General features: G+C 42.6%; 3 protein-coding genes across 4 annotated transcripts; 2 read left to right on the top strand and 1 right to left on the bottom strand.

Moving 5' to 3' along the window:
* Window positions 1-2,617: 2,617 nt before the first annotated feature.
* paqr4a (progestin and adipoQ receptor family member IVa) lies at window positions 2,618-12,027 on the top strand. Its single transcript, XM_030058175.1, has 3 exons — window positions 2,618-3,797; window positions 5,973-6,191; window positions 6,990-12,027. Exons 1-3 carry the CDS (start codon window positions 3,512-3,514, stop codon window positions 7,421-7,423), a joined length of 939 nt encoding a protein of 312 aa, XP_029914035.1. The 5' UTR covers window positions 2,618-3,511; the 3' UTR covers window positions 7,424-12,027.
* Window positions 12,028-13,519: 1,492 nt separating this feature from the next.
* Window positions 13,520-21,831, top strand: coro1a (coronin, actin binding protein, 1A). 2 transcript variants are annotated; one of them, XM_030058174.1, is made up of 11 exons: window positions 13,520-13,606; window positions 15,016-15,219; window positions 16,596-16,718; window positions 16,841-16,970; window positions 17,228-17,409; window positions 18,045-18,164; window positions 18,454-18,558; window positions 18,654-18,799; window positions 19,454-19,511; window positions 19,618-19,833; window positions 21,515-21,831. In XM_030058174.1, exons 2-11 carry the CDS (start codon window positions 15,022-15,024, stop codon window positions 21,602-21,604), a joined length of 1,368 nt encoding a protein of 455 aa, XP_029914034.1. In that variant the 5' UTR covers window positions 13,520-13,606; window positions 15,016-15,021; the 3' UTR covers window positions 21,605-21,831. The 2 variants fall into 2 exon arrangements, with proteins under 2 accessions (XP_029914034.1, XP_029914033.1); XM_030058173.1 differs by having other exon boundaries at window positions 13,521-13,598; window positions 15,007-15,219; window positions 19,618-19,834; window positions 21,513-21,829.
* Window positions 21,832-23,389: 1,558 nt separating this feature from the next.
* Window positions 23,390-26,474, bottom strand: cldni (claudin i). Its single transcript, XM_030059003.1, has 3 exons — window positions 26,377-26,474; window positions 24,961-25,093; window positions 23,390-24,426 (listed from the first exon to the last, which is right to left on the bottom strand). Exons 2-3 carry the CDS (start codon window positions 25,090-25,092, stop codon window positions 23,926-23,928), a joined length of 633 nt encoding a protein of 210 aa, XP_029914863.1. The 5' UTR covers window position 25,093; window positions 26,377-26,474; the 3' UTR covers window positions 23,390-23,925.
* Between the last annotated feature and the right edge of the window lie 1,480 nt (window positions 26,475-27,954).

A 27,954-nucleotide genomic window follows, 5' to 3' on the forward strand; every position in this document is an offset into this window, starting at 1 on the left:
GTGTGAACATGCAGGAAAATAAGATTGTTTCAACTGAGTGGAGTTAGAGTCTTTCTGAGATCTCACTAAAATCTGACGGGCATGTACCCTGTGGACTCTGGGTTGTGTGTGTGTGTGTGTGTGTGTGTGTGTGTGTGTTTGTGTGTTTGTGTGTGTGGGGGTGAGGGGGGGTTGTTTGTTAAAATGCCCTGGAGATGTGGCGGCGTGGGCGGCGACATGAGGTCCAAGCAGCAGAGGGGTTACTGGGATGGGAAGTGGTGTGATTCATCCGGATCCTCCAGCAGTCTCCTCATCATCCAGCCTCTCCCATTAAAGGATTACAGCGCGTCACCTGCCGCCTTCAGGTGCCCCTCGTAAAAACCTCCATCTCCGGGTCAAAAACCTGTCAGGGCATTCAAGGGCTTTTCAAAAACATCCCAAAATGGACCCCTGAAAACTAAAACGTTGTGTTTCGGTGGCTGCGCGGTGCTTGTCGCCTGTGCTGTTTTCCTGTGCTGATGTGAATACATCTGTACAGCTGCAGGGCGGTCTAACCTGTACATGCTCTGCTTTTGTTTCATAATAAATCACTCATTACAGGATGAACTGGCGATCTGTCACTAACCTCTCTCTGCCTTTGCTTCTGTATTTCTGTGCGAACAATCCTTAATTTCCATGTTCTCTTTGCCTGAAAACCGTGAGAATACCTCTACCTTGAGAAAATTCACTTCACCACTCTTTAATCGAGGCTCTTAAACAGGCCTAGCCTTCTCTTGATGAGCACAAATCCTGGGCGAGTATAATTATGGTTTTTGATCATGTATATCTGAAGAAATAATGGCAAAAAAAAAAAACGAATAATGTGATTAACTAACATTATTACTGAAAGTAAAGCAGTTGGTTAGACTGTTTGTTATTGGAAAAGTACCGTAACTTCTGACTTATTGAATAATGTGTTGGTACTGCCAACCCCTCTGGTAGTGACAGCAGAGTAGATTTTCTGGCTCTGGTCGTGTTTACCGTTTTGTTTTTGTTTGGTCATTCATGAGAGCTCTCCTGTAATTCCAATCTTTCCGCCTGGCAATGAAGGCAGCCACAACCCGGGCTGTGTCGGCATTCACTGAACACAGCCGAGCTGCGTCAAGACACCCGCGCTTAGATGGACTGAGACCGGAAGTTTTTGTAATTGGCCTTCAAAATATAGGCTTTATTTACTTATGAACATATGTATTCATTCGGAAATTAAAGGACAAAGTGGTAGGTGCACGGGATATTTTGAAAAATTGAAATAGCAAACATCGGTTGTGTTTGATCTTATTTATGCAACACCCTGATTCGTGTCTTACGCGCAAAACCTGCGAGTCATTTATTTACTTTCCGCACCTGAATTTTCCCAGCCAGAGAATTTAATCCTACTCCTAATCATAATAAAGTTTATTTCAATAGCTCATTTACAAATAGAGTTTACAAAGTGCTTTGACAGACACAGGCACAAAAGCTGTACAGAAAGACCAAACAGGAGCAATACAAAATTAAGAAGAAATAAAAGATAAGGTAAAAAAAAAAGGGAAAACAAAAGATGCAGTAGAGAGGAAAACAGAAGGATGTTAAAAGATAAATACGCTAAAAGAGATAAAAAGGCCTTAGAAAAAGAAATAATAATAATAAACAATGATAAAATAAAATAAAAAAGTGAGTAAGTATGTAATGCTACAACTACAAAAATAAAAAAAAATATATAATGATAACTACAAAATAACTAACCCTCTGTCACTCCTAATTTCCATGTGTGTAATTTGTATGAAGCCATCGTCTACCAACATACTGTCCAGTGAGTGTGTTCTAAATTTGCACATTGACCTACCTCTATGCACATTTTATACACCCATGCACACGGTTTTTTCTGGGTTTTTTTTTGTTGCACATTGCTTTTTGCACACTGGCTTGTACTTAGATCTTATTCTGTTGTACTTAGATCGTATTCTTTATTTTTTTTCAGCTTTTTCATTTTATTTAATCTGTAATCTGTGGATACTGCTGAAAAACTGTGAATTTCCTGCGGGATGAATAAAGTATCTATCTATCTATCTGTTCATATTCTATTTTTTATCCTCGTTTATACTGTTCATATTCTATTTTTTATCCTCTTTTATAGAGTATATATTGCTGCTGCTATTTATTTATCATCTGTTTATACTTGGACATTGCCCACATCTATGCACATTGTATACATCGATGCACACTGGTTTTATTGGCTTTTTATCATCTATTTATCATCTGGGCGCTATTTATTTATTTATCATCTGTTTATACTGTAAATACATTGTATACATCGATGCACACTGGTTTTATTGGTTTTTTGCACATTGTTTTTTTTTTTTGCACATTTGTACTTAGATCTTTAGATCTCGAGGGTCATCTTTATTCTTTATTTTTGATTTACTTATTCTTTATTTTTGATTTACTTAATTTTGTACTCTGTGGATACTGCTGGAACTGTGAATTTCCTTCGGGATGAATAAAGTATCTAACTAACTAACTATCTATCTATCTATCTATCTGATGAGTGTTTTATTGTGGAGGAGACAGAGACAGGAAGCTGTGTTTTCTCATCATTGCGGCTGACTTGACACCGCGCTCAGGAGATGCAGGGGTCTTCAGAGGCCGGGAAAGACGCCGAATTTCACAGATGATTGAAATGGTGGTGCGACGGGAATGGAGTCCTGCAGAAATTGTGGAATTGGTAAGGTCGTCTGAACTTTGCGGAGCGGACCGTCTCTCCTCGGACTCCTCGGCCGCCTCAAATCTCAGCCTCCTCCTCCTCCTCCTCACTCACGGGGCATCGCCGGCAGCCGACTGCCTCCTCCGCTAGCTAACCGCGTCTGCTGTTGTGTCGGTCGGTGACAAAAAATCACAGCCACGGATCCGCTTTTTCGGTAGCATCACGGAAGCTAGTTTCGCGTTGGAAAAAAAAAAAAAAGAAACGAAAAGGTATGACCTCCCCTTAGTCCTCCATTGCAAATCTGACCGCTGGGCGAGCACCGTTGTTTTACACCGAGGCAGCATCAAGGTGACGGATGGATGGGGATGGAGGCAGAAAGTATGTAAGCTAACGCTAGCTACCGAGCAAGCTAGCCTCACTCGGATGGACAGCAACACACAGGCGGACCTCCAGCATCCTCACCCTGGACATGTTCAAGTCTCTGCCTGCGCCGTGGTACGCTAACGAGGAAGTAACTCCACCGCGACGAGGGACATTTCGCCCGGCAGGATATTTTTAAACCCTACACGGACATTTCTTTAGATGCCAAATGTAATGACAACCCCGGGCTCACACCATGTATGTGGCTGGCCGCGTCTGTGTCCAGCCCTGCGGATGACACGACAGATACCGGGGATTCAAATCGAACAGCGGCGGGGCAGGAGCACCGTCGCCGGGTAACGTTAGTGGTGCTCAGAGACTCATCTGGACGTGAGCTAGCTAGCGGTCAAAGCTATGTGGCTAACAGCACAAAATAAAAACCTCAAATAGATGCCGACGCCAATGGTATCCCATAAGGTTTTAGTCGCAATAATCCTGTTAAGCGTGTATATAGGTGTACAGTCTCTTTTCTACTTGTTTGGCGGCGTCCTTTTAACTGTCGTGGTTGCTATGGCATTTTTAAATGGACCCAGGCTGCTGGACTGGGCGAACTCACCTCCTCATCTTCAGTTCAACAAATACGTCCTAACCGGATACCGGCCAATCTCTTCAGTGCAAGACTGTATCAGAAGCCTGTTCTACCTGCACAATGAACTTGGCAACATCTACACTCACGGTGAGTACCGCAAAAACCGGGTCCAAAATAAATCAGATGATGAGATCAGTCCCGGTGGCGGGTGGTAATTACAAGGTACCTGCACGTTCTTGCCGAACTTCAGTGCAAAGTTCATGCAAACTTTGTAGAAACATGCCTTGTAGAAATCAGCATGTATCCTCCAAAAAAATGCCACTTTAAAGAGTTTGGTGTCCGTGTTAATTCATCTGCTTCCACAAAAAAAATCTGTTATTCCCACAGACTCCTCCCGTCAAAGGTCGCGGTGGGAGGTGGCAGCGAGTTATGATCAGTTTTAAAAGTTAACATTTATTTGAAGGAAGTGTTGCTTGGTATATTGCATGCATGCCGAATTGAAGAGTGGTTAGTTTTGATTAGTTAAACATCTTTAGTCGTGTTCTACCCGGTGTATAAATTTGTCTGAAAGTAAGGAAACCTTAACATTGTTATTTTGTAAACGGAGCCTGGCATCCAATTCTTTCCATATAGCAGGATTAACCACAGTGATTAATGGTGCGCCCCCAAATGTCACTGTTACACACTCTGTTTTTTTTTTTTTTTTTAACAAGTTGGAGCACAACAAAATTAATTGCAGTTGCCTATGTTTTAATCTGCATTCACAGGAGAGATTGGTGTGCTGGTATGTTTGCAATCTGTCTGGTTTACCCTTTAATCTTTTTTTTTTTTTTTTTTTTCAGATTAATGCGAGTAGACTACAGAAAATACAATAGCATGCAGTGCCTCTTTATGTTTTCTCCTCTTCTATACATTGTAATAACTCCTGGCATGGATGGCACAATGTCTGCGGTGCCATTGACTCTTGAGAATCTGCCAGCTTCTTCAATCTGATGTTCATTGTTGCTTGGCGCTCCAACTGCCAGAGGAGAGCAAACAGCATTAGCGGCCATCTGGGAAGATGCCCTGGAAGTTTTGATCACAGTCAAACTCATAAGTGTTTTGTCAGCTGGGTGTTTGACCTCACACGCCCACTTAACATCACTGTCTATATAATTGGCATGGCAATTTAAAAGTGCAAAGGTGAATTGAGTTTTCAGAATCCACTAGATTTCCTCCAGGCGGCTAAATAAAGCAAGCTATTCAAAAGCTGCACAGATGTGGCGTTGCAGAGTGTCATTTTTCCTGTAATAACACTTAAGCTATGTTTTGTGGCCTAGTTTGTTTTGCATACAAACCAGAAACATCCAGCCCACAGCTGAACTCTTGGATGGCAACAGAAGCACAGTGAAGTTGCTGCTCGCGGCCTTCAGACGAGTCCTTATCCGCTGTGTCCAGCCGCACAGACCTGAGTGCTGCTGAGGAGGGGAAGTGCCTAGGGAGGAGTGTGTGGGGGGGCAGAGATAACACACTTAAAATAGATGTGTTAGATGGCATTGGCTGTATCGCCGGGCTGGGACAAGCGACTTGACATTGGGAAAGGCAGAGTGAGCAAAAGAGAGGGGACATGGTGTGTGATGTGTGTGTAGTAGAGTGATAAATGATGATGATAACTGTGCGGATCGAATTTCAAGGTCCAGATTTTGCTCACATAGCAGTCAGCGCCTCCCCATTGCCAAATACAGCAGCTTCAATCGGTACTCTGTGTGCATTAGCAATTTGGCCCTCTGTTGCATTAAAATAAGAGCTCAGTGACGGCGGTGCATTTCCCTTAAAGGATAGTACCTGCGCTTTTTATGTTTGTGCCAGCGGTGGAGTTCCCCCTCTCATTCACATTATTCCTGATGGTTTCCGCACACAGTCAGTGTAGCAGGAGATGTCAGGGCTCTTTTTCCTCCCTCCAGAAGAAAGCATTTGCTGCCATGCTTTCTTTTAGACTATAAAAAGCAACTTCCATAGATTTGAAATTCGCCCAGGCAAGATAATCCGTCACAGTAAACATGTGGCCTTAATTTAATTTAGTCAAAGATTGTGTTTTATAGTTGTGTGTTTCAGTGTCAATCACCTGCACTTCTTCAGGAAAAAATATAGTCCTGCAAACTTTAGTGTCACTTTGATGTGTTTTTTTTTTTTTTTATTTGGGGTGTCCTTGAAATTTTGTATTTTAAAAGAAGTAAATGTTTTTAGAAATTTAGTTACAATTCATTACAAGATGATTGGTGGAAAAGTAAATGACGTACTCTCTTTCCTGAGTGTGTGTTTGTCCACTCTTCCTCTGTGCAGGCATCCCTCTGGTCTGCTTTCTGGTGCTTCTGCCTCTCAACATTCCCTGGTCTCAGATCAGCGTCACGTGGCTGGGCGTGGTCCACTTCCTGGCCTGCCTGTCGCCCCAGCTGGGCTCCGTGCTCTACCACCTCTTCATGAACCACGAGGGAGGCGAACCCGTCTACCACACCCTCCTCAAGCTCGACATGTGCGGCATCTGCATGATCAACACGCTGGGTGAGACCCCCCACCCCACCCACCCCCCTCCAGCTCCGATTCGGCCCGCTGGCTTTGAGTTTGGCGATTTCTCACTGATTGTCGGCTCAATTGATTTTTCAGAACGGACACAAGAACTGAGGAGCTCATTATGTAGATTGGCCAATGAGAACAGTGATCCAAGTTCTAATCAATTTACAGTAATTTGTTGGTCATTAGCACCACCTGTTTTGGTCTATTATAAAACAATTACAAGACCACATGCATCAGATTTATTCATTTATTTATTCATTTGATTTTACAAATTATACATTGACCATTGTACAACAATCATCGTGAAATAAAACAATAAATACTATAATGCCACACAGAAAATAGGTTACCATAACTGGCTAGAAGATAGAGCTTTTCATTTTCATGCAGCTCATTGGTGGACCCTCAGAAACCGGCTCCTTCAGATTAATTTAACAGATACAGAATACTGTATTAGGTTAAGCCAAATAAAAACAGAGTGACGTTTAGCCTTTTACGACTCCTCTTCTGAATAATAGCTGCTCTGTCTGTAAACGTTACAAGTAGCTGCATTTCATCATTTTCATATCAGGAGACATTTTCCGAGTTAATATAATGCACCAAAGCACATGTCATTAGAGCATCTTATCAGGACGGCTTAGTTACGTACTTAGCTTACTGAGGCGCTGGATCAGTGCCTATCCTGATAAAACAGATACTATCAGTGCACCTCTAACTTTATTAGAGGGGTCTGATGTCTGCGGGTTGTGTGTGTTGACTTCTGTGTGTGTGTTTTCTTCCACTCAGGCGCTCTGCCCATCGTCTACAGCACGCTGCTGTGCTACCCGTTTATCCGCACCGTGGCCCTGTTGGTCTACATCCTGCTGTCCAGCTACGCCATCTACTGCGCCGTCACGGCTCGGAGCAGCGTGCGCCGGCTGCGCTCCTTCGCCTGGCAGGCGCTCTTCCGCTTCTCCTTCTTCCTCCTGCGCTGGGTGGGCGTGGGCGGCGGCAGCCCCACCTCATTACGCCACTTCCTCACCATGGACGCGCTGGCCGTGCTGGGCGGGGTCATCAACATCACACGCATCCCGGAGCGCTTCCGCCCGGGCCTCTTTGACTACTGGTGCAACAGCCACCAGATCATGCACGTACTGGTGGTGGGCTCCATTCTCTACCTGCACTGGGGCGTGTTGGACGACCTGCTGTGGATCAACAGCTACCACTGTCCCTCAGACTGACCCCAGCCCCACCCCGTCCCAGGAGCACCGGGACAAAACGCTAAAGGACCTCTGGGTGACAGTGGGGGGGGGGGGGGTGACGGGGAGGAGGGCCGTTTGAAAGGTAAGGGTCGGGACGGGACATTCGGGAGGGGTGGGGGGAGTTGCTGCTGCTGCTGCTGAATTCCTAAAAGATCACAGACGGATGAAGGTGAGGTGACGTGTTGCACGTTCTCGACACGCACTCAAACCCAGAATGTTCATATCTCTCTGTCCATCTTGATATTTTTGTGCGTACGCAGGCAAATGTATGTCAAGTAACACGCACAAGCATTCAGTTTTTACGCACTCGCCACAAACATGGATGCACTGTTGCACACCCAGACACACACATAAACACTACTAACACACCCATTAAAAGGGAAGATTTTAAGCGTAGTAAATTTAACGAGTAACTATACTGTAATGCCTTAAGCAAAGGCTCTAGTAAAGGTTTTTAGTCAAGAGTTAATCACATGTAGAAGTTTTACTTGAGCAGTAGTGGTTGGTAGAGAGAGGCGGCGGCTAAACGATATCACATGCTCACGCTCTCTCACACGTCACTGTTGCAACCTATGCAGCATATCGCACTTCATGCAGATCATACACACACGCCCAAACACACACACACGCACATACACCTTCACACACCTATATTTTTATACTACATGTCAGTAGTGATGCACAAACCACTCCTAGACTTGTCACAAAGTCCAATGGAACTACTTGAGTTAGTTTTTATTTATGACAGAGGATCGGTCGCTCTGTCCTTTGTTCCCTGTTTGTTTTTTTCCCGCCACTGCCTCTGTCTTTACGTGTGTGTGTGTCTCTCTGATTCGTCCTCACTGTAGAAGATTACTAGATGACTAGGAGTTCAAACTGGTTTGGGGGGGGTTCATTCCTCGGTTCGCCAGCTTGTTGGTATTGAGTTTACTTCCTGTAGGTGGCCTGGACTGCACTTAAAACTCAATAGAGCAGTTTTATTGATCTGCTTAGCTTGCACCTGAGCACAGCACCAATGAAATCCAGGCCTTTTTTGATCAGGAAAAACTAGTGCGCTGTTTACAAGTGATGTTGTTCAGTGGCATTATAAAGGCACTCCCAGATTGTTTATTCTTGTATTTGACGTTGTGTCTAAGAGGATTTCATGACTATTTATTGTGTTGCATATATTTAAGAGTGGATTTTACGACATTTAAATGTAATATTTTATCATATATTTTGTTTTTGAAATAATTTAACACAGCAGACATTAAGAGAGACTTAAATTATTAAATGTTGCTAAGGTTACATGTGTACTTAAGTCTTGCAGTACGCATGGCAGCAGGGCGGACTGAAAGATAAAGGAGATGCCACTTGACAGTCGCCAACTTTTACATTAACCTGAGAGTGTTAAAAGCCAGTTTCGATTTCCAGCCGTTAAATTATTTAAAGCCTTGTTCAGACAAACTAAAACAAACCTGACCATTCACACTGTGCAGAAAACACAGAAATGAGAAAATATTGTTTATTTATTGGTGAAAAAGTATTTTTTGTGGATAAAGCTCTACCTGTATAACATAATCCATATCACAGTTGCAATATTCTGTACAGAAAACTGCAGTATGTTTGTATTGCAAACAAATTGCATATTACGTTTTTGAAGGTGTAATTATTTCATGAATGACCTCCGTACTCCAGAGGGCCCGAAATGGAACAAGGGTCTTGTGTATTTGGATGTTTACTCTTACATTAACCCTGTTGAATTACGATGGCTCATCGGTAAGGGCTTTTAGGATGAGGGTTTGTTGCCACGGGAACCGTCCTGGCCAGATTTAACTTTCTAATTTGAATGCACTGCTTTCTGCTCTGCAGCTGGATGCCCGTTCAGAGACGGAGCCCAGCTCGACTTGCACTTTTCTAAGCTGAATAGAGGGAGCTTACCCACTCCAGGAATGATTTCAAGTGGAGTAGTATTTTGTTAAGCTGGTCTAACCAAGCAGGAATGAACCCCTAGCCCTCCATTCATGTAGAAATCCGAGCAGCTGTGTGTATTAGGGGTTTGCAACGCTAATCATCTCATGATTGCGTTGGCAACATATTCTGCACTGGTATTTCAGTCCTACTCTGTAGTAGTAATGTTTACTTTCTGGATTAATTTCTTACTTGATTTTGCTCAAGACTGGTGGCTGAGACCACACTTTCTTTTCTGGGAGGTAGATTTATTGACAACAAATCTTGGGCTTAAAGAGCCTGTCTTTGTTTTTTTGCACTTGCTGTGTCCCATGCCAACAGTCACAACCATCCACCCACAGTTCGCCAGTTTTCTCACCCCCACTTTGTCTTGCCACATTAGCGGCGTCTCAAGGTGTTGCACATCCTCTGCTTCCTGTGCTCACACTGACTCAGAGGTGAGGGAGGATTTCCCATAGTCTCTGTCACGTACTCGAGCCTCCGACCACAACCCCGCTGCCTGGCAACAGTGTCAGATTTGTCTGCTCGTCTCCCTCTGACTCTGTCCCCGTCATTTTGGTGATTATTAGCTTGTATAACCACGGTCCAATGTAAAAGCTGAAACTAATGTATCGCTGGCCGCTGAATGAAACCGAATAGTGCATGGTAGCAGCTCTGAAGCAGAAACTGATGTCTCACAGGCAGATTTCAGCCTAGTGTTAACTAAACGCTCGTGCATTATAGTCATCCACATGTCACGTCATTCACTCCTGGGTGTTTTACACCCTTGGGGAGGAAGGGTGGGGGGGTGCGGTGAGCGACACCATCACAGGAACACGATGGCCCAGAACAGAGGCAATACATCTGTATCAAATAAACTGCACTGTTTATTGTTTTCAAAAGGGCTTTGGATCAAAGTGAATTACAATATATATAAAAAACTTATTTCAAATCCCTATACATAATGTAAATAAGTGTATGTAGGTTATATATACATACAGTGCAAACCGTATACTCTGTTACCTTTTTGATACATACACAGTATGTAAAGGAAATAAAACTAAGGACATGGGGTTAATACAATGCCACACATCAGTGGCTGCTCTCCCTCAGAGCCAAGGCGGAACATGAGAGGGGAGCAGACTGAGGCTTGGTACTGTGCTTTTGATTAAAATCAAAGACATGAGTTTGCTTCGCTATTTCCATATGTATGTGAACAACACAGAAAAAAAATATAACAACTGAAATTGGATTCAGTGCTATTGTAGAGTTGTTTGACCTTGTTATTTTTAGACCCTTATCAAGAATGCTTTTGATCATTTAAATGTAACCTTTTTTAAAAAAAAACAAAAATATGTGGGAAAGACATTTGTGATCATTGTGGGGGAATATTGCGGGCATGTGAATACCTCTCAACTACCACTGGTCTATCTATGCATTGTAAGAGGGGAAAATACACTACACAGAAGTGGATTTGTATTTGTTACACAGGTGTCTCTGATGCCCTCGGCTCTAACGGAGGGCTTCGCTCCAACATCCTGGGTCTCCCACTTCTCAGGGTGCCATAACAGTAGCTGTAACATCCACAGCCTGGACTCTGCTGTCTGAAACATGGCTGTCAGACTCCCAACCTCCTCCGCCTGTCCTCTCTGCCTGTCCTTTAGAAAGGGTTTAAAGCTGGGGGGGTGGGGGGGTGTCAACAGGGTGGAGGACTGGGAACGGGCGAATACACTGGACTTGAAACACAAAGGGGAAAAAGGGAGGCAGAGAAAGAGGATTTCCCTGACAACCGTCTTTCAGAGGCGTAACTAGGCCAGCAAATTGGTGTTTGTCCTTTGTCTGTATGTCCATCGATTATAACAATGACATGATGTGTGGAAATCTTACTAACAAAACAGATTTTTTTTTTTTTTTTTTTAAATTAAGCAGGTGCCGGGTAGCCTGTTGAGGACTTATTTATAACGGATTAAATGTCAGATCTATTGTCATATGATGATTACTATGAATACTGTCACTCTGTGGAAAATTGATACTAATAATTACACTTGTCTAACGTGTACAGATGAAGAGACGAGTCCTTTCCTGTAGGATGAAGGGAGTCTTCTGCAGGGTCTGTCTGTTCTCCTGTCTCCTCATGGCATTTTAAATTGTAAACCAGAGAGTGTGGCTCCATCTACTGGATGTTCTTGTGCACTGTGGCAGGCGTACTGTAGCCATACTGCAGCTATATGGAACTAATTGACTGGGCATAACACTGATGTCAGTGCTGTGCGGTCAAGGACTGAAAAAAAAAAAAAAAAACCCTTTTATCGTCCAGGGTTGCACAAGCCAGGTATTTGTCTGTACCATGTATGTACGTGTGCGTGTATGAACCGTCTCATACAGCAAGCATGAAATCTGTAGCTACTGAATTGAATCCATGTTTTCTCCTCATTAACTGCACTAACAAGGTGCCAATCGCATCCCAGGTGTGGTGCCTCATCGTCCGGTCTGTGTCCTTGCAGATAGCGTGCACGAACACAGAAGTGCAGCTTCTTCCTGTGTCTGTGGTCCACATGTCTGTCCAACATTAGTGTCCTGTGTAACAGACAGGCTCTCGCACTCCTCAGTCTCCAGCAACGATTGTGCAATAAACTGAAGTCTATATTTTTAAACCTGCCTGTGGGCCGTCTCTTCTTTCCTGTTTTGTCAATGTTTGTGAGAGATGGTGGTTGAGGGGTTCTTGTATGTCTATCCTTATGAGGACATCACGAGGAATGAGGGAAATGCTCCAAAATGAGGACAGTCTGCCTCTCCACACTTACACAAGCGGTTAAATAAGGTTTGGAGAATGGTAAATAAATATAAATGGGTTTTAGGTTGAACTGAAGATATGGTTGAAGGGTTAAAGTCCTCATGAAACCAACTCCCATTACTTCCTGGAAAACAATATGTAAGCCATATAACCCTCACAAATTTTTGAACAATCTTGCTCCTCACCAAAACCCATAAAAAAAAAAAAAAAAAAAAAAAAAAATATTGTCTTTTCAACTGGTATGCCATTGGTTTCCACTTGTGAATGATCTCTGACTGCAGCATGCCCTGCCCCAACATCCTGTTTCAACAAGACAAACATAGTTCAAGGAAGTAAGGTTGCCAGTTCATGGGGTCTTTAAAGGTGCACCATGTGTCTTATCTTCGTCTGTACGTACGAGCGTCTTTGAGTACCTAGAAAACCGCTATATAAATCTGATGTATTATTATTATTATTATTATTATTATTATTATCATTACGCAGACTCAAGAGGTCTGTAGTTCTGCGCTCAATAGTATCTCATTTGTCATTTTCACACCACGACAAAGTTAGGTTCACACATGAGGTTAGGTTAAAGGAGCTGCAACAGGAATCGGGTCAAGCAATAGCTGTAGCAAATAAGGCAAGCATACAACAAGTTAAAGGGCTAATGCTAAAGTTATCAGCAGCAACAAGTAGGATGAGAGATTTAAGAATTTAGGTGTGTTGGATTTGGAGTTAGGGAATAAACGGTAAAATAAATGTGTTTGTGTGAAACTGTCCTCAAATTGCATGTAGTCATAAAAAAAAACATCTGCTTTAGTGTAGCTGATCCTAAAGCATGTTGCTCTTGGCAGCTTGACATCTGTGTCTTCATGGTGGAGTGGAGGCTGCACAGCATCATGCACCGTCTTGCTCCTCTGAATCCTGAACAAAGTCCCTTTAGCCTTCTCGTTTTGAAGTGCGAGCCAACAGTGCAGCCTGGTGGCCGTCACCCACAATGACCTGGTGACGCTCCAGAGCCCCGCGTGGGACCGACCTCTCTTCTCCAAGCAGTGAAAACAGTGATATCTCTTGTCAGGTATGCTTTCATCTATACATGTTTTTTGTGTTTTGCCACTTCAACCCAGGGCATGACTCTGCAAAATACAAGATCTCAGATAACCGCTATCTGCACTGTCCTAATAAATTTTTTTTTCCATCTTGATATCTTCAACATCAAGATTTCACAAAAGTTACAGCGTTTCCCCGGCGTGTGGCCATCTGCAGTGCATCAACCCCCAACATGTGAAAGTCAAAGGAGACACCTCCCACTTCCACCTCCATCTCAAAGTCTCACTTCCTCCATGTCATATAGAAATGCACTTTAACCCGCCGCTGCCTTGAAGTCTTCACTTTGGTGGCAGGGTGTTTGATGCACTGCTGAAAACTCCTTGAGCTGAAACAGCCACAACTCTCAGGTAGGTCTTCTGCACCACACTCCAGCCTGTCGTGCAAATTCAACTACAACTACTGTGCATTTAAATCAATAATCAGGATACGATGGTGCTCATTTGAGATAAAATGATGCCGAGAACTCAGATTTTGCATCACTTTGCTGATAGGGCTGAGACTCCCCTGTTTTAAACGAGTGAAACATCCTGTGTGCTTCTCTGTAGCAGGTATGTTTTCCATCATAAGAGAGGGACAGGGAGAGGGAGAGACATTATTGACATGTGTTTAGGCTCCTGATCAAATTTAGACTCTCTCTGTAAGGGCTTATTAAATTAGGTGCAGGACAGCCAGAGTGGTCTTGTGATGCACATGCGACAGAAAGAGTTTAGACGCTTCTGATTGTGAGCTTAGGCGCGGCTGTGTGGATTTGAGGAAGTCAAGATCTGCAAATGGAGGTAAAGCAAACCATATTCCATCTTTCTGATTGACGCCGTTGTGCAAAATCAATGCAGGGATTGCATATTTTTTTGATGGACTTTGCCTTTAATTGAGCCGGCGCTGGCTGAAATCCCAGTTGATTAGAGGCTCAAGGCTAAGACAAACATTTTTCTTTAGCATTTGGTTTGATTCCAGCATTAGCAAACTGTACACCATGTATATTTTAGCTTCACTGTTGAATGAATTATCAGCATGCATGTGTATCCATATGCAAATCCATGAGACATGACGCACCAGTACATGAGAATAGGCATGTGTCTATGCGAAAGGCAAAAACCGGTGAAAGCAAGAGAACACTTTGTGGTTTTGCTGCTCCAAAGGATGTGGTGTAACTGCTGCCTGAAGGGCCTTTTTTAAAAGTACAGTTTCACAGCATGTCCAGTGCATCTTTGTAGCACTGCAATAAGGATAAAATGCACTTGTTTGTACTGTCTTCTTTGTGTTTTAGCTGGGTGCATGCATGAGTTTTTTTTGTACTTGCATACAGAATCCCAAATGTAAGACAGAGAGCAGGGTGGAGGGTAACAGTCTCAGACAGACGAGAGGAAGTAGTTGTGAAAGCCTTTGCTTCCTCTTTTCTTTGCTTTCCTCTATTGTTTCTTTCCTGCAGCTTCGGGTCTGTCGGTTTACATCCACACGATAAATCATGTTCATCGCACAGGCAGAAAGTATATCAGTTCATCTCCAGTGAAAGACCCTTTCTTTGACAAAGTTTCTGGTTTATGTGCACCACCGTTCATTCAAACACAGTTGACAGTTGGTGTGCACCCCCGCACCTCAGAGAGCAGCATTTCTTTGCAACTCTCTCGTTCACCCGCTCACTAAGTCTGAGAGGTTTTGTTGGCTTCCATCACGGGTCGGTCGCCGCAGTGACAACCTGCCTTTCTTTCTGAGCGATGCCATGTATTAACCACTTCTTCTTTCCCCCGACAATCAGTTCACAATGTCCCGGAAGGTTGTGAGGACCAGTAAGTTCCGTCACGTCTTTGGCCAGGCTGTGAAAGCTGACCAATGCTACGATGACATCCGCATCTCGCAGATGACATGGGACAGCAACTTCTGCTCAGTCAACCCCAAGTTTGTGGCCATGATTGTGGACGCCAGTGGTGGAGGGGCCTTCATCGTGCTGCCCCTGAGTAAGGTGGGTCTGAGGAAAGTCACAGTAAAGAGCTTGTCGTGAGGGTATGTTGGTGCAAAAGACCAAAGCTCACATTTAATTCTGCAGCAAAATGAAACACTCAGAGCGTTCTGTTTGCACAGCAATATCCGAGCTGGTTTGATCTTCTTCCTTTTACCATTTTTGGAAATGTTGGTTATGACATTTCAGATGCAAGTTCATCTCCAACACCATGTCACGCTTCAGATTTTGAATATTGCCAAGTGGCATCACACGTCAGTCTGAATAAGGAAGTTCGATGCCGACTTTGAGTCTTTCACCACGTCACTCACTCTGCTTGTTGAGAGGTTTTCACCATATTAGGAGAGCTTCAGTGTCACATCAGTCAGGGCAGGATGTGGCTTCAACACAGTTGTTTTGCACTCACTCATGTGTAAATAAGGTTTGGCCTTACATAACTTTGTAATTACACTGCGTGTGCCTGGAAAGCGAGCAAATTGCCATACCCGACGGTCCTAAGTTACAACATGTCAGTTTCTAACTACACTCCACATTCGGTGCGTGATGCCATTCAGAGAAGCTTCCCCTGAGATCACCTGCATGTTTCCTCCTGTGAATTTAATATGCAGCATTATTCACGGTTTGCTGTCTCATGTACTGTGTAATTCTTCAGGGAATAGCAAGCTTTTAGGAACCACAGGACCTGAAAAAAAAAAAAAAAAAAACTGTGTTGGGATAACATACGGTGCTGGAAATACCCCGCTCCCCCGCTCTGGGATGAGTGGCAGTGCTGTCAAGCTTGTCTCACTGTATTTTTAATGACTCGGTCAATTTTTGCTGGTGTTTCTGACTCAATTTATGAATCTCAGGGGAAGCTCTTGTAATGGGGTACGCTGGAAATAATGCCTTTTGCAGCTGTTTGGTTGTTTTTCAGCACAATGCTCAACCTGATCGAACAGATGCAGCATTGTAAGAATAACTGTCAAACAAAATTGAGTGCACACACAAGTGTGACATAATCTGCCTGAATGAACTCTGGGTGCCCTAGGCCAGGCACAAGTGGGCCAATGCGGGGGTGGAAGGGCGGGGTGGCAGTGGGAGGGCAGTCTGGGCCACAGAAGACCATGAGGACCGTGGGAGTTCATCTTCCTGACTCTTCACTGGATTCCTCTCCTCTAACCCAGTTATCAAGCATTAGGGGTAATTGGAGGCATAGCCATGCAATTTATATCAGCTGACTGTCAAGTTTCCTCCTCCCTCCTACAGTAAACCTTAAGGTCTCCTATCTTACCTCTGCTGCTAAAATCACTACTTTGCCTACAACCTTTGTGCTCCCACGTTTAAGCAAGCCAGCTCTCCCATTTTTTTTACCATCCTGCCTTGTCTTCCTCTGTCTGCAGACAGGACGCATCGACATGTCCTACCCCACTGTATGTGGCCACACAGGCCCTGTTCTGGACATTGAGTTTTGTCCTCACAATGACAACATCATTGCCAGCGGCTCTGAGGACTGCAGTGTCATGGTAAGAACAGCGATTGCTGTTTTAAATATGACTGAATCTTTCAATATGATCTTGGAATCACTTAACTCAGCGCTATTTGACATGTAATTTGTTGTCCCAATGCCTCCCCTGATGTCTGACAGATCTGGGAGATCCCAGACGGCGGCCTGACTACATCCCTGACAGATCCTGTTGTGAAGCTGGATGGTCACTCCAAAAGAGTTGGCATCCTGAGCTGGCACCCCACAGCCCACAATGTGCTGATGAGTGCAGGTATCACACTGGAGCCAGACCCATTTTCAACTGTATTTACAGGACATGCTGGAACTATCCCTTGTAGTATTTATCTGCGTCCCATACATGTGCAGAAACCTGGCTTAGATGTTAAACTCTCTGTAGCAAACCACACATTTACAGACATGAATACCTCATAGACTATTACCGTGATGCATGCTTGCAATATTGGAGGTTGCTTGACCGATCATGATCACTAAGTGGAGGTCATTCGTGTCACTGCTGCACCCCCGCAGGTTGTGATAACGTGGTGATCCTGTGGAACGTGGCGCGCGGCGAGGCGGTCGTGAGGATCGACAGCGTCCACAACGACCTGATCTACAGCGCCTGCTGGAACAGCGACGGCTCCAGGATCCTCACCTCCTGCAAGGACAAGACGCTGCGAGTGCTGGACCCACGCAAGGGCACCGTCCTCATTGTGGGTCCCCCAGCCTATCAACTTTCTTTAATTTACATGAGGCAGACAGGCAGCAAAAGAGAAAATAAAATGAAAAAGAAATTCGGATGAAACAATCAATACCAATATCACCTACAGCCTATTTCTACTGTTAATTGATTTAAGGCCTTTCTAATATCAGGGATTGTAATTTCAGTGCAAAACAAGCAAAAATTAAGCTTGGAATGTGCAGTTCTTGACATATGAATATAAAATTTCAGACGACACAAAACCATAGGGCTGGGCAATATATCTTTATTATATCGATACTGTGAGGTATGACTAGAAATCGTCTGGGATTTTGGGTATTGTAATGATCATGATCTGGTGTAAGTGCCATCTTTTAGGCTGAATTAGAGTAAATGGATGCAGGTGTCTCTTGTCTTTAGTCACACTTTACTAATGATTGTTTATCAAAAATCTGATGATGTAAATTTTGCAAAAACACCACTAGTCATCCTCACAACATCGTCACATTCGATATCAAGGTTTTCGGTCAAAAATATTGTGATTTAGTGGAGACAGAGGAAATAACATAAGTGAAATATTATGAGCTTTGCACTTTGCTCTGATTTTTCTGCTGCTGACATCCTGCTTCTCTTTCTTTCTGCTTACAGGAGAAGGAGAAGCCCCATGAAGGCTCCAGGCCTGTCAGGGCGGTGTTCGTGTCCGACGGCAAGATCCTCAGCACCGGCTTCAGTCGCATGAGTGAGAGGCAGGTGGCGCTATGGGACCCGGTGAGTGTAAAAAAACCAACAAGTTTTAACAGCCTTTTGTTGTCTCTTACAATCGCTACTGACAACCACGTATCTACAAGACTTTTCCTACTGTACTTTGTGAGATTCACTGTCAGTTTCATCTTTTGGCACCAAGGATTGCTCTGTGATCTTTCCTGTCACGCTTAGGACAAGAGAAGATCCACTTATCTGCAGTGTACTCATGCAGTCCTTTTTACAGTGTACATCTGCCGTCATGTAAAGGCGTATACGTCAGCCTGGCTCATGTGAGTCCCTGTGTGTTTAACAGAACAGCTTTGGAGAGCCGCTGACCCTGCAGGAGCTGGACACCAGCAGTGGCGTCCTTCTACCATTTTTTGACCCAGACACCGGCATCGTCTACCTCTGTGGCAAGGTCAGACATTTACAAATATCTCGCTCTTTTCTTTCTTTCTCTCTCTCACTCTCTCACACACATTTGACTTTTTTTTTGTCATTTCTCTGCCACAGGGGGACAGCAGCATCCGTTACTTTGAGGTGACGGATGAAGCTCCTTATGTCCACTACCTGTCTATGTACAGCAGCAAGGAGAGCCAGAAGGGGATGGGCTACATGCCCAAGAGGGGCCTGGAAGTCAACAAATGTGAAATTGCCAGGTAACAACATTTATATATTCAGAAAAAAAAACCAAAAAAAAAAACAAGTGAAAACCACTATAGTAACTGTTGCATGCTCATCAGCTGTGAGCATTTTGCAGGTAAATAGTGATAATTGTAAGTGTTTTCTGTAATGACTGAAGGCAAAACCCACAGATTGTGATGTTACACAAGCTGCCTTGACAGTCACAGGGATAGAGACATATTGAGACAATCCCAAGTAGTTTCTCCACTTAACATTGCACATTATTCTATGCAAAAATCAAGTGCAAAATGATGAGTTCTTTTTATATTTGTCATAAAATCATTCATGTAAAATAGCACGTTTATTATGAAAAATCGTTGTACGGTCTGTTGTTATCTATACTGACACACAATGAAAGTGAGTCCCGTACAGAAAGAGACACATAAATGTTGCACATACAAATTCATCGCAACATTTGGGTGTTGTGTCACTGGTAAAAATACAATGGCATGGTAATTGGTTAGTGCCATCTGCAGGCCAGTAGGTGTTATTACCACAGGCCCAAACATCACACACACAGAAAACCATGAGCTGGACCCAGAGTTTACTTCTCTGATCACTTCAAACACATGCATTTTAACGCTGTCTTGTGTTACCTCAATGTGAACAATCCACATTTTTACCCGCAGATTCTACAAACTGCATGAGAGGAAATGTGAGCCCATTGTCATGACGGTGCCCCGCAAGGTAAATAATGTCATCTTCAAGTACAGCGTCATCATTTAAAGAGAGTTCATTTTTGCCTCTCTGTCACGACCTCACTCTCTCTCTCTGACCGGATCTGCCTGTGCAGTCTGACTTGTTCCAGGAGGATCTGTACCCAGACACCATCGGGCCAGAGCCGTCGGTCGAAGCCGATGACTGGTTTGACGGCAAAGATGGCAAGCCCATTCTGATCTCTTTGAAAGACGGGTTTGTTGCAACCACCAAAGCCAAGGAGTTCAAAGTTCACAAAAGCCTCCTGAAGACCACGGCTGTTTCCTCTGGGAATCAGCAGGATAACGGCGAGGTGAGAAGATTAAAGACACTAGTACAATGATACTACTACTACCACTGCTATTACTTTGCACTTACTTCCACTATTACTATTGCTACTAGTATGATTACTTCTGCTACTACAGCTGTGTTTTTACTGCTGCTACTGCTGCTATTAATAGTATTTCAACTACCACCACCAGTACTTCTACTGCAACAACTAACACTATTGCTGTTACTTGTATTAGTAGTGCAACTATTTCTACTATTACACTTATGCTACTGTTACTTCTATTGCTACCACTACGTCTGCTGTGAATAATTTTACTGCTTGCACTATTACTACTACAAATACCACTTGGCCTACTACCGCTGCTACTATTACTACAAATACATGTACTACTTCTAATAATTCTATTACTACACTGAGAAACACTCTCCATCTTCACAAGGCGTTTAGTCTCATAATCAGTGGTTCTTAAAACAAGATAAAAAAAAAAAAAAAAATCTGCCAGTGGGATGAGATAATCCCACTAATTTCCAATGCCGTTTCGCTTGTTTCAGGGTTTTTCTGTTTTTATGGAAATCAGTATAAGTATGTTGAAATGAGATAGAAAAGGCAGATCAAACCAGCAGGATCCAGTAATTGACACTTGATTCATGAAAATTCTGGAAATAAGTCGATCAGCACTGGAAATAAATGGGATTATCTCATCCCACTGGCAAGTTTTTTTTTTTTTTTTTTCATCTGTTGTCATAAAAACAACATTTTAACACTGAATTTGAGAGGAAATGACTCTTTAAGATGGAGATTTTTTTTTGCACTGTTGCACTACGTCTGCAACATCATGTCATTGTAGATCAATCAATAACATTACTACTACTACTACTACTGCTACTACTACTACTACTGCCTCTACTGCTGCTACTACTGCTACTACTATTACTACTACTAGTACTGCTGTTACTGCTACTGCTACTACTATTACTACTGCCTCTACTACTGCTACTGCTACTACTACTACTACTGCTACTACTACTGCTACTGCTACTGCTACTACTACTACTACTGCTGCTACTGCTACTACTACTACTACTGCTACTGCTACTGCTACTACTACTACTACTGCTGCTACTTCTACTGCTACTACTACTACTACTACTACTACTACTACTGCTACTACTACTACAAGTACTACTGCTACTACTACTACTACTGCTGCTACTGCTACTACTACTACTACTGCTACTGCTACTGCTACTACTACTACTACTGCTGCTACTTCTACTGCTACTACTACTACTACTACTACTACTACTGCTACTACTACTACAAGTACTACTACTACTACTACTACTGCTGCTGCTGCTGCTACTGCTACTACTACTACTACTACAAGTACTACTACTACTACTACTGCTACTACTACTCCTACAACTACTACTACTGCTACTACTGCTACTACTACTACAACTACTACAACTACTACAACTACTAATACAACTACTAGAACTACTACCACTACTTCTACTACTTCTGTTAATACTGCTACTACTACTACTACTACTACTACTACTACTACTACTATAACTACAATAATAACCAAAGAAGTCTATACTCCTGTCATATGGGTTTGAATTGCTTCAACTAAGGAACAATAAATAAAACCCCATTTCCTTGCCTCTCTCTCTCTCTCTCTCTCTCTCTCTCTCAGGTCCAGTCCTTGAGGAAGGAGGTGAAGCAGCTGAAGGAGGCGATAGAGGAGCTGACCAAGCGTGTGAGCGAGCTGGAGAGCAAGCATTAGACTGGAGGAAGATGAACCCGAGGAAGAAGAAAAGTTGAGCCAGAAACAGAGCTGTTGCCGTGGAGACGCAGAGAGAGAGAGAGAGAGAGAGAGAGAGAGAGAGAGAGAGAGAGAGAGAGAGAGAGCGGCTGCAGCTCTGAGTTGTAGATTATGAACAAGAAATGAGACAAAGGGAGGTTTCATGAAACTTCAGGTGCCAAACATTATTATTATTTTTTTTTTTGGCTGAAAGCTTGAATTTGTTTATTTGGTATGTCTGATCAATTAAAAAAAAACATGTTTTAATAATATATGCTTTTAGTTTGAAATAAAGTCATTATTTTCAAAATATGTGTACCCTTTAACTGTTTCTTTAAAAAATTATTTATATAATTATTTATTTTATTTTGTATTAGACATCCCATTCAAACACATAAAATACACAACACTCATTTGAAATATACTCAGTTTTAATCAAAACGAACTGATTAATGACAAATGTCATGACATGTTGTAAAATGTCTTGTGGACACTGGAAGGTGCCTTTGGTTAAAAATGAAAAGTTTCTGTCTTTATTTGACCACAAATGCAAGAGAAAAAGAGAACATATTGGAAGACTGAGAAAAAAGTGGGTAATATACATTCATATTATGATTGTGATATTTTGAATATCAAGTTTAAAAAAAAAAAAAAACAGCTTCTTTTTTTTGAGCACCATTCATTATTTACAGCTTTTTTGTTTCCACCTGAGCCTTCTTCCACCAACTAAGATCCCTCCCATCGTCCCTCAACTGCAAAAAAACAAACAAACAAACAAACAAAAAAACATTTCAACATGTCATTTAGTCTGAGTTATACTTAGGAAACAACTTATATGTAAGAAACAATTAATAACTAGTATCAGGAAAATGACACTTTTTTCACGTATTTTAAGAAAAGTGAGATTCATTTTAAGGCTGAATATGAGACAAAGCAACTACAGTATATTGCCATAGTATACAGGTAGTACCATCTGCAGGCCAGTAGGTGTTACTGCCACAGGCCCAAACATCACACACACACAAAACCATCAGAGATGCAGCTCTGAGTTGTAGATTACAAACAAGAAATGAGACAAAGGGAAGTTTCATAAAACTTTTTATTTTGCTGAAAGCTTGAATTTGTTTATTTGGTATGTCTGATCAATAAAAAAAAAAAAAAACATGTTTTAATCATATGCTTTTAGTTTGAAATAACATTTTTATTAGACATCCCATTGAAACACATAAAATACACTCATTTCAAATATACTCAGTTTTAATAAAAATGAACTGATTAATGAGAAATGCCATGGCATGTTGTGAAATGTCTTGTGGACACTGGAGGATGACTCATCAGTCTAAACATATTCCACACAAGTGCTCCCTGAGACTGACTGGGGTGCCTTTGGTTGAAAATTAATTTTCTGTGCTTATTTGACCAAAAATAGAGAAAAAGAGAAAATACTGAAAGACTGAGAGAAAAGATGAGTTGAGATGAGATGGTGCACAACACAGACTGAGTGGCAGAGCCAAGCTCAGAAGTAAACGGTACGAGGCAGGACACCTAAACAATTCATTCCACTTCTCTTTCTGTTTACATACTTTTATTTTGAGCTGTATGCTGTAAAACCCTACACTCATCTCTCACCTTCCAATCACTTTGAGGCACTTTTATAGAGAAGAAGCTTATACGTAACCCAACACCTAAGACAATATAGAACAAAATAGAATAAAACTGACTTTAACTAAAAATTCAACAGTGTGATTATGAATATCAATTTTAAAAAAAAAAAAGCTTTTTCTTATCACCATTTATTATTTACAATGAGATTTTCTGTTTCCACCTGAGCCTTCTTCCACCGACTAAGATCCCTCCGGTTGTCCTTGAACTGCAAAAAAATAACCATTTCAACATGTCATTTAGTCTGACGTACACTCAGAAAAAAAAAATCTTGTTTTTCTTAGAACAAGTGAAAGAAAATCTGCCAGTGGGATGAGATAATCCCACTTGTTTTCAGTGCAGCCTCACTTGTTACAGGAAGTTTTATGGGCACAAGAATAAATATGTAAAACAAGGAGAATAAAGCAAATCAACCCCGCTAGTATCAAGAAAATGACACTTTTCAAGATTCAAGAAACTTTAAGCATTGGAAACAAGTGTGACTATTTTATCCCACTGGCTGATTTTTTCCCCCCTGTATTTTAAGACAAACAAGATTCATTTTAAGGCCGAATATGAGACTAAGCAACTGGTTAAGATGGAGATTTTTTGCAGTGTGACACTCATTTCTTTCAACGGCCAGTCCCCTTCCCCAGTCCCCTCTACACGTAGTTTTTGCCAGGGGCGGAGCTGTTGCTGTAGTACTTGGCATTTCCCCCTGAGCCTCCAGACTTGGGCCTGCTGAAACAGCAGAGCAGGCCTCCAGCCAGTATGAGCACCGCGCCGGCCCCCCAGCCCACAAAGATACACGCTCCCAGCTCTCTCTTCTGCGCTGGTGCCACCAGCGGGTTGTTGAAGTCACGGACGACGTTGTGGGCGGACCAGCTGACGGGGATGATGACGAGGAGGCCGGCCAGCAGCAGGCCCACCCCGGCCACCAGGCTGATCTTGGCCTTGGCGTCCTCGCTCTCCACGCAGGTGGTGAAGTCGGCACCGCAGAAGAGGATGAGGAGGCTGAGGGAGCTGAGCATGCAGCTGATGATGAGCATGGCACGGGCGGCCTGCAGGTCCGCGGACAGCACCAGCAGGGAGTCGTAGTTCTTGCACTGCTGCTGGCCAGTGCTCTGCACCACACAGTTCATCCACAGGCCCTCCTGAGCGCTCTGCTCACACACACACACACACATAGAGAGAGAGAGAGAGAGAGAGAGAAAGGTTTAGTGAGGTGAAAATAATGTTAAGTACTCTTGCTTCACATTATTACTCCAAATCTGTTAAAATGGCATTCTAACAACAATATGCTCATCTATACTGCAATAGATCTTCATCCTGTAGTATTAAATGAAGCGTAAATTTGCATTATTGTGTGCTTGGAAACTACATGTAGTTGTAAATAAAAAGATGGGCAATCTATAACCACCAGTCAGTTATCGTTACAGGGCAAATTGCCAACAAAATACCTAGAAATCAAATTTCTATTCAGTAGAACATAACATTGTTTTCCTTTGTTTTTTATATTCCAGTATAACTTGCAGGAGCTTGATTCTGCCCATTATCATGTAAACTAGAAATCCAAAACAGAAAATGTCACACCAGCCTAAAGATGGTGTGTAAATTGAGTTTAAGTGGCTTCACCCTCCGTCCCCCCACACACCACGATATTCACTACTTTGCACAAACTTAAAGTTTTTTGTTACCTGTGCAGTCACAATGTTGGAGCCCACAAATGAGGACACCCTCCATCGTGGGACGGCGCAGCAGACGATTGCTCCGATCAGGCCGAGCACTCCGAGAGCCACGCAGCCCATCTGAACCCCGGCGGACCCCATTCTGCAGAGGAACATGTGGTAGTTTTATTGGAACAGGGTAAATCAAGACAATATTATGGCTTTAGACCATGTAGAAAATATTTGTTGACTGGCTTGTTTGAGTACTTGATAATTTCAATCTGATTTCAATCTCCAGTGCCACTGCTTGGGTGTAAAGCATAATGCCTCCCGGCTCTGGTTAGAGAGGAGGAGCCCTGTTGTATCTAGCAATCCAAAATAAGAGAGCCCTGTGGGCATAGGTATTATCACTGTGATTTTTTTTTTTTTCTTGAGGGAACACAAAGCCAAACTCACACAGACAAACTCCCATTCCCTTTGACAGGCCTTAACAGGATAGTGTAGCTCTGAGGTGCATTTTAAGACTCAAAGCACAAGTCCTGACAGGCCCTGCCGCCTCCTGCCTCCTCTTCCTCCTGCAGCTGCCGTCCTGCGGTTCAGCCCCTCCTGGCTGCAAACCTGAACATCTCCTCTCTTGGATTTGCTATCCTTCTCCAATTGAAAATCACTACCTGTTCCCTGGAATCTGAACTGCAAAGTGTTGCTTTGTACAGACGATCAAAATCATCCTCTCTTAAAAGAAAACTTGTCGCGTTTAATTTCACTACCCATGGATCACCATCAGTCCCAATCTCCCGCTCTTCACGCCTTATAAAACAACAAAAGGGAAAAACCTAGTCGACCTTTGAAAAGAGGGAGGGAGGCGTCTTGAACTGGAATACACGGAGACAAAAATATCTCACTTTTTAAGCACTTTTGACCCAGATCAGATGCTTTCAATACAGGTTGAGGAAAACTAATCCAATCTGGGCTGTGCAGGTTTTAAAACCCAAAATGTTTTATTTGTTAATATTTCCAGCTATGGTGTAATTAAAATGACTTGTAATTTCTTTGTAAATAAGTATGAGTCACAGTTCAGCGAGGCCTTTTTAATGAGGAACGTGAAGTCTCATCCCCTGAAGCAGAGAATTCACAGCCTCAAATAGAACAGACACACAGGAATGCTCATGAAAGAAATCACATATGTGCCACTTAGCCATTCATACCCTTTTTTTTTTTTTTTTTTTATCTTTTCCAACCTCCAGGCTATGTTTATTTGCACATTTTTTTTTTTTTTTTATTTTGTAAAATGATGTTCACTAGTGCACATAAAAAAGAGTTCAACTAATCCTCAACCAATCCTCTTATCTTTAGTAATTTCAAGCTTTTACAGAGTCATATCTCCTTTCAAACCTGTCTTGGACACATTGGTCATTTGAGTAAAAACTGAATGAAAGGAAAACATACCTTTTAATTCCTCTTGGTTTGGAAGTTGAAAAAGTAACGCTGGATGTTGTTTGCCTTCTCAAAACGAGCTCTGTGTTTTTTGATCAAGTGGACGCTGGTTATTGATGCAGCAGTGTTGTGTCGAAGCAGGGGGATAAGAGGTGGTTTTTGTACAGGAATGTGAGGTGCAGGGTGGGGCTGGGAGTAAACAGGAGACACCGAGAGGAGGGAACAACCTCAGGACCAGACTGGACTTGCCCTTTGCGTATCATTCCCTCTCTTTTTCCACCTCTGGGTTTGGTCTTCCGTGGATCTGTGAGGAGGCACTCACCAGATCCTTTTCAGCAAGGCCCAAACACACCGTTTCTGCCTGTGTGTCATGTCTCGGTATCTTGAAAATCACATAAACAGAGACTGAAGATGATGATGACGGGTGAATCATTTTCAGTCACATCTACAGTCGTCATGAGAAAATTAAAAAAAAAAAAAAATCCACAACAATGCTTGAGTCATTTGGAAAAGGTCCCATTTTCCCCCATCTTCCCAGAATAGACAAATAAGAACCACCCAGTCACTCATACCTGCACTCCCCCCTCCACCACCCCCCATCCCTCCATCAACCACCCACCCACAGCTGTCGAAACCATAAATGACGAATGCAAAGAGACTAATCTGGGAAGCCGAGACGGAGAGAGGGTTTAAGATTTTGCGTAACGATCAGCAGAGTCTCGTGGATCACCATGGCAAAGGAGGAAAATGAGGAAATACATATTATGAAACAATTGCTCTGGAGCCTGTCTCACACATGCAAGCACATAGACGCACGCACACACACCACTGCATTGGATCAATGTAATATACAAATTTAGATGCTTGTTTATGGCCAGGGCTTGTAGGGGCCTCAGCAACGAGGGTTCAGTGGTGGAGAGGCAAACTGGATCAGGTGGGACATTTTTTTCTGCACAGTCATAGGTATTGTGTCCCATCTGACTAACACACACTCACATACAAACACACACACTTGACATGGGCATTGCCTATATTATATATGTGCAGTATATACATCTATTATTGTAATATGTTTTACACTACAATACAGTTTTGTACATTAAAATAGCTGAATCCTCTCATCCACAATGGGAGGCAATTTCTACATGTATCCCTTAATTACTTGATAATTGAATTCTTCTTCTTCTTCAACCTTTTCTCCTTATCATTCTATCTATATATTTTCAAAAGTACTACTCTAGTACTTGTAGTGGGCAGTAGTAACTCGTAATTAAAGAATTATGTAAAGCTGATATATGAATTACAAAGCCCCACAGGTTTCGATGACATCAGTGGTATGATATGCAGCTAAAAAAATGGAAAAGTCACCAGCAGAAGCCAATTACTACTAGGTGTCGATTACATAATCACTGACCAGCAGACTGTTTAAACTTAATTTTTTTGAATAAGTACTTTTTAAAATGCATTTTTGTGCTTTTTTAACAATAACATTTCCATATATAATTAGATCCTAGCAATCACACACACACACACACACACACACACACATGTTGGTTTCCATCACTTCTGGGGACATTACATTGACTTACA

Source organism: Myripristis murdjan, chromosome 8 (assembly GCF_902150065.1).
Source record: "Myripristis murdjan chromosome 8, fMyrMur1.1, whole genome shotgun sequence".
NCBI classification, from domain to species: domain Eukaryota; kingdom Metazoa; phylum Chordata; class Actinopteri; order Holocentriformes; family Holocentridae; genus Myripristis; species Myripristis murdjan.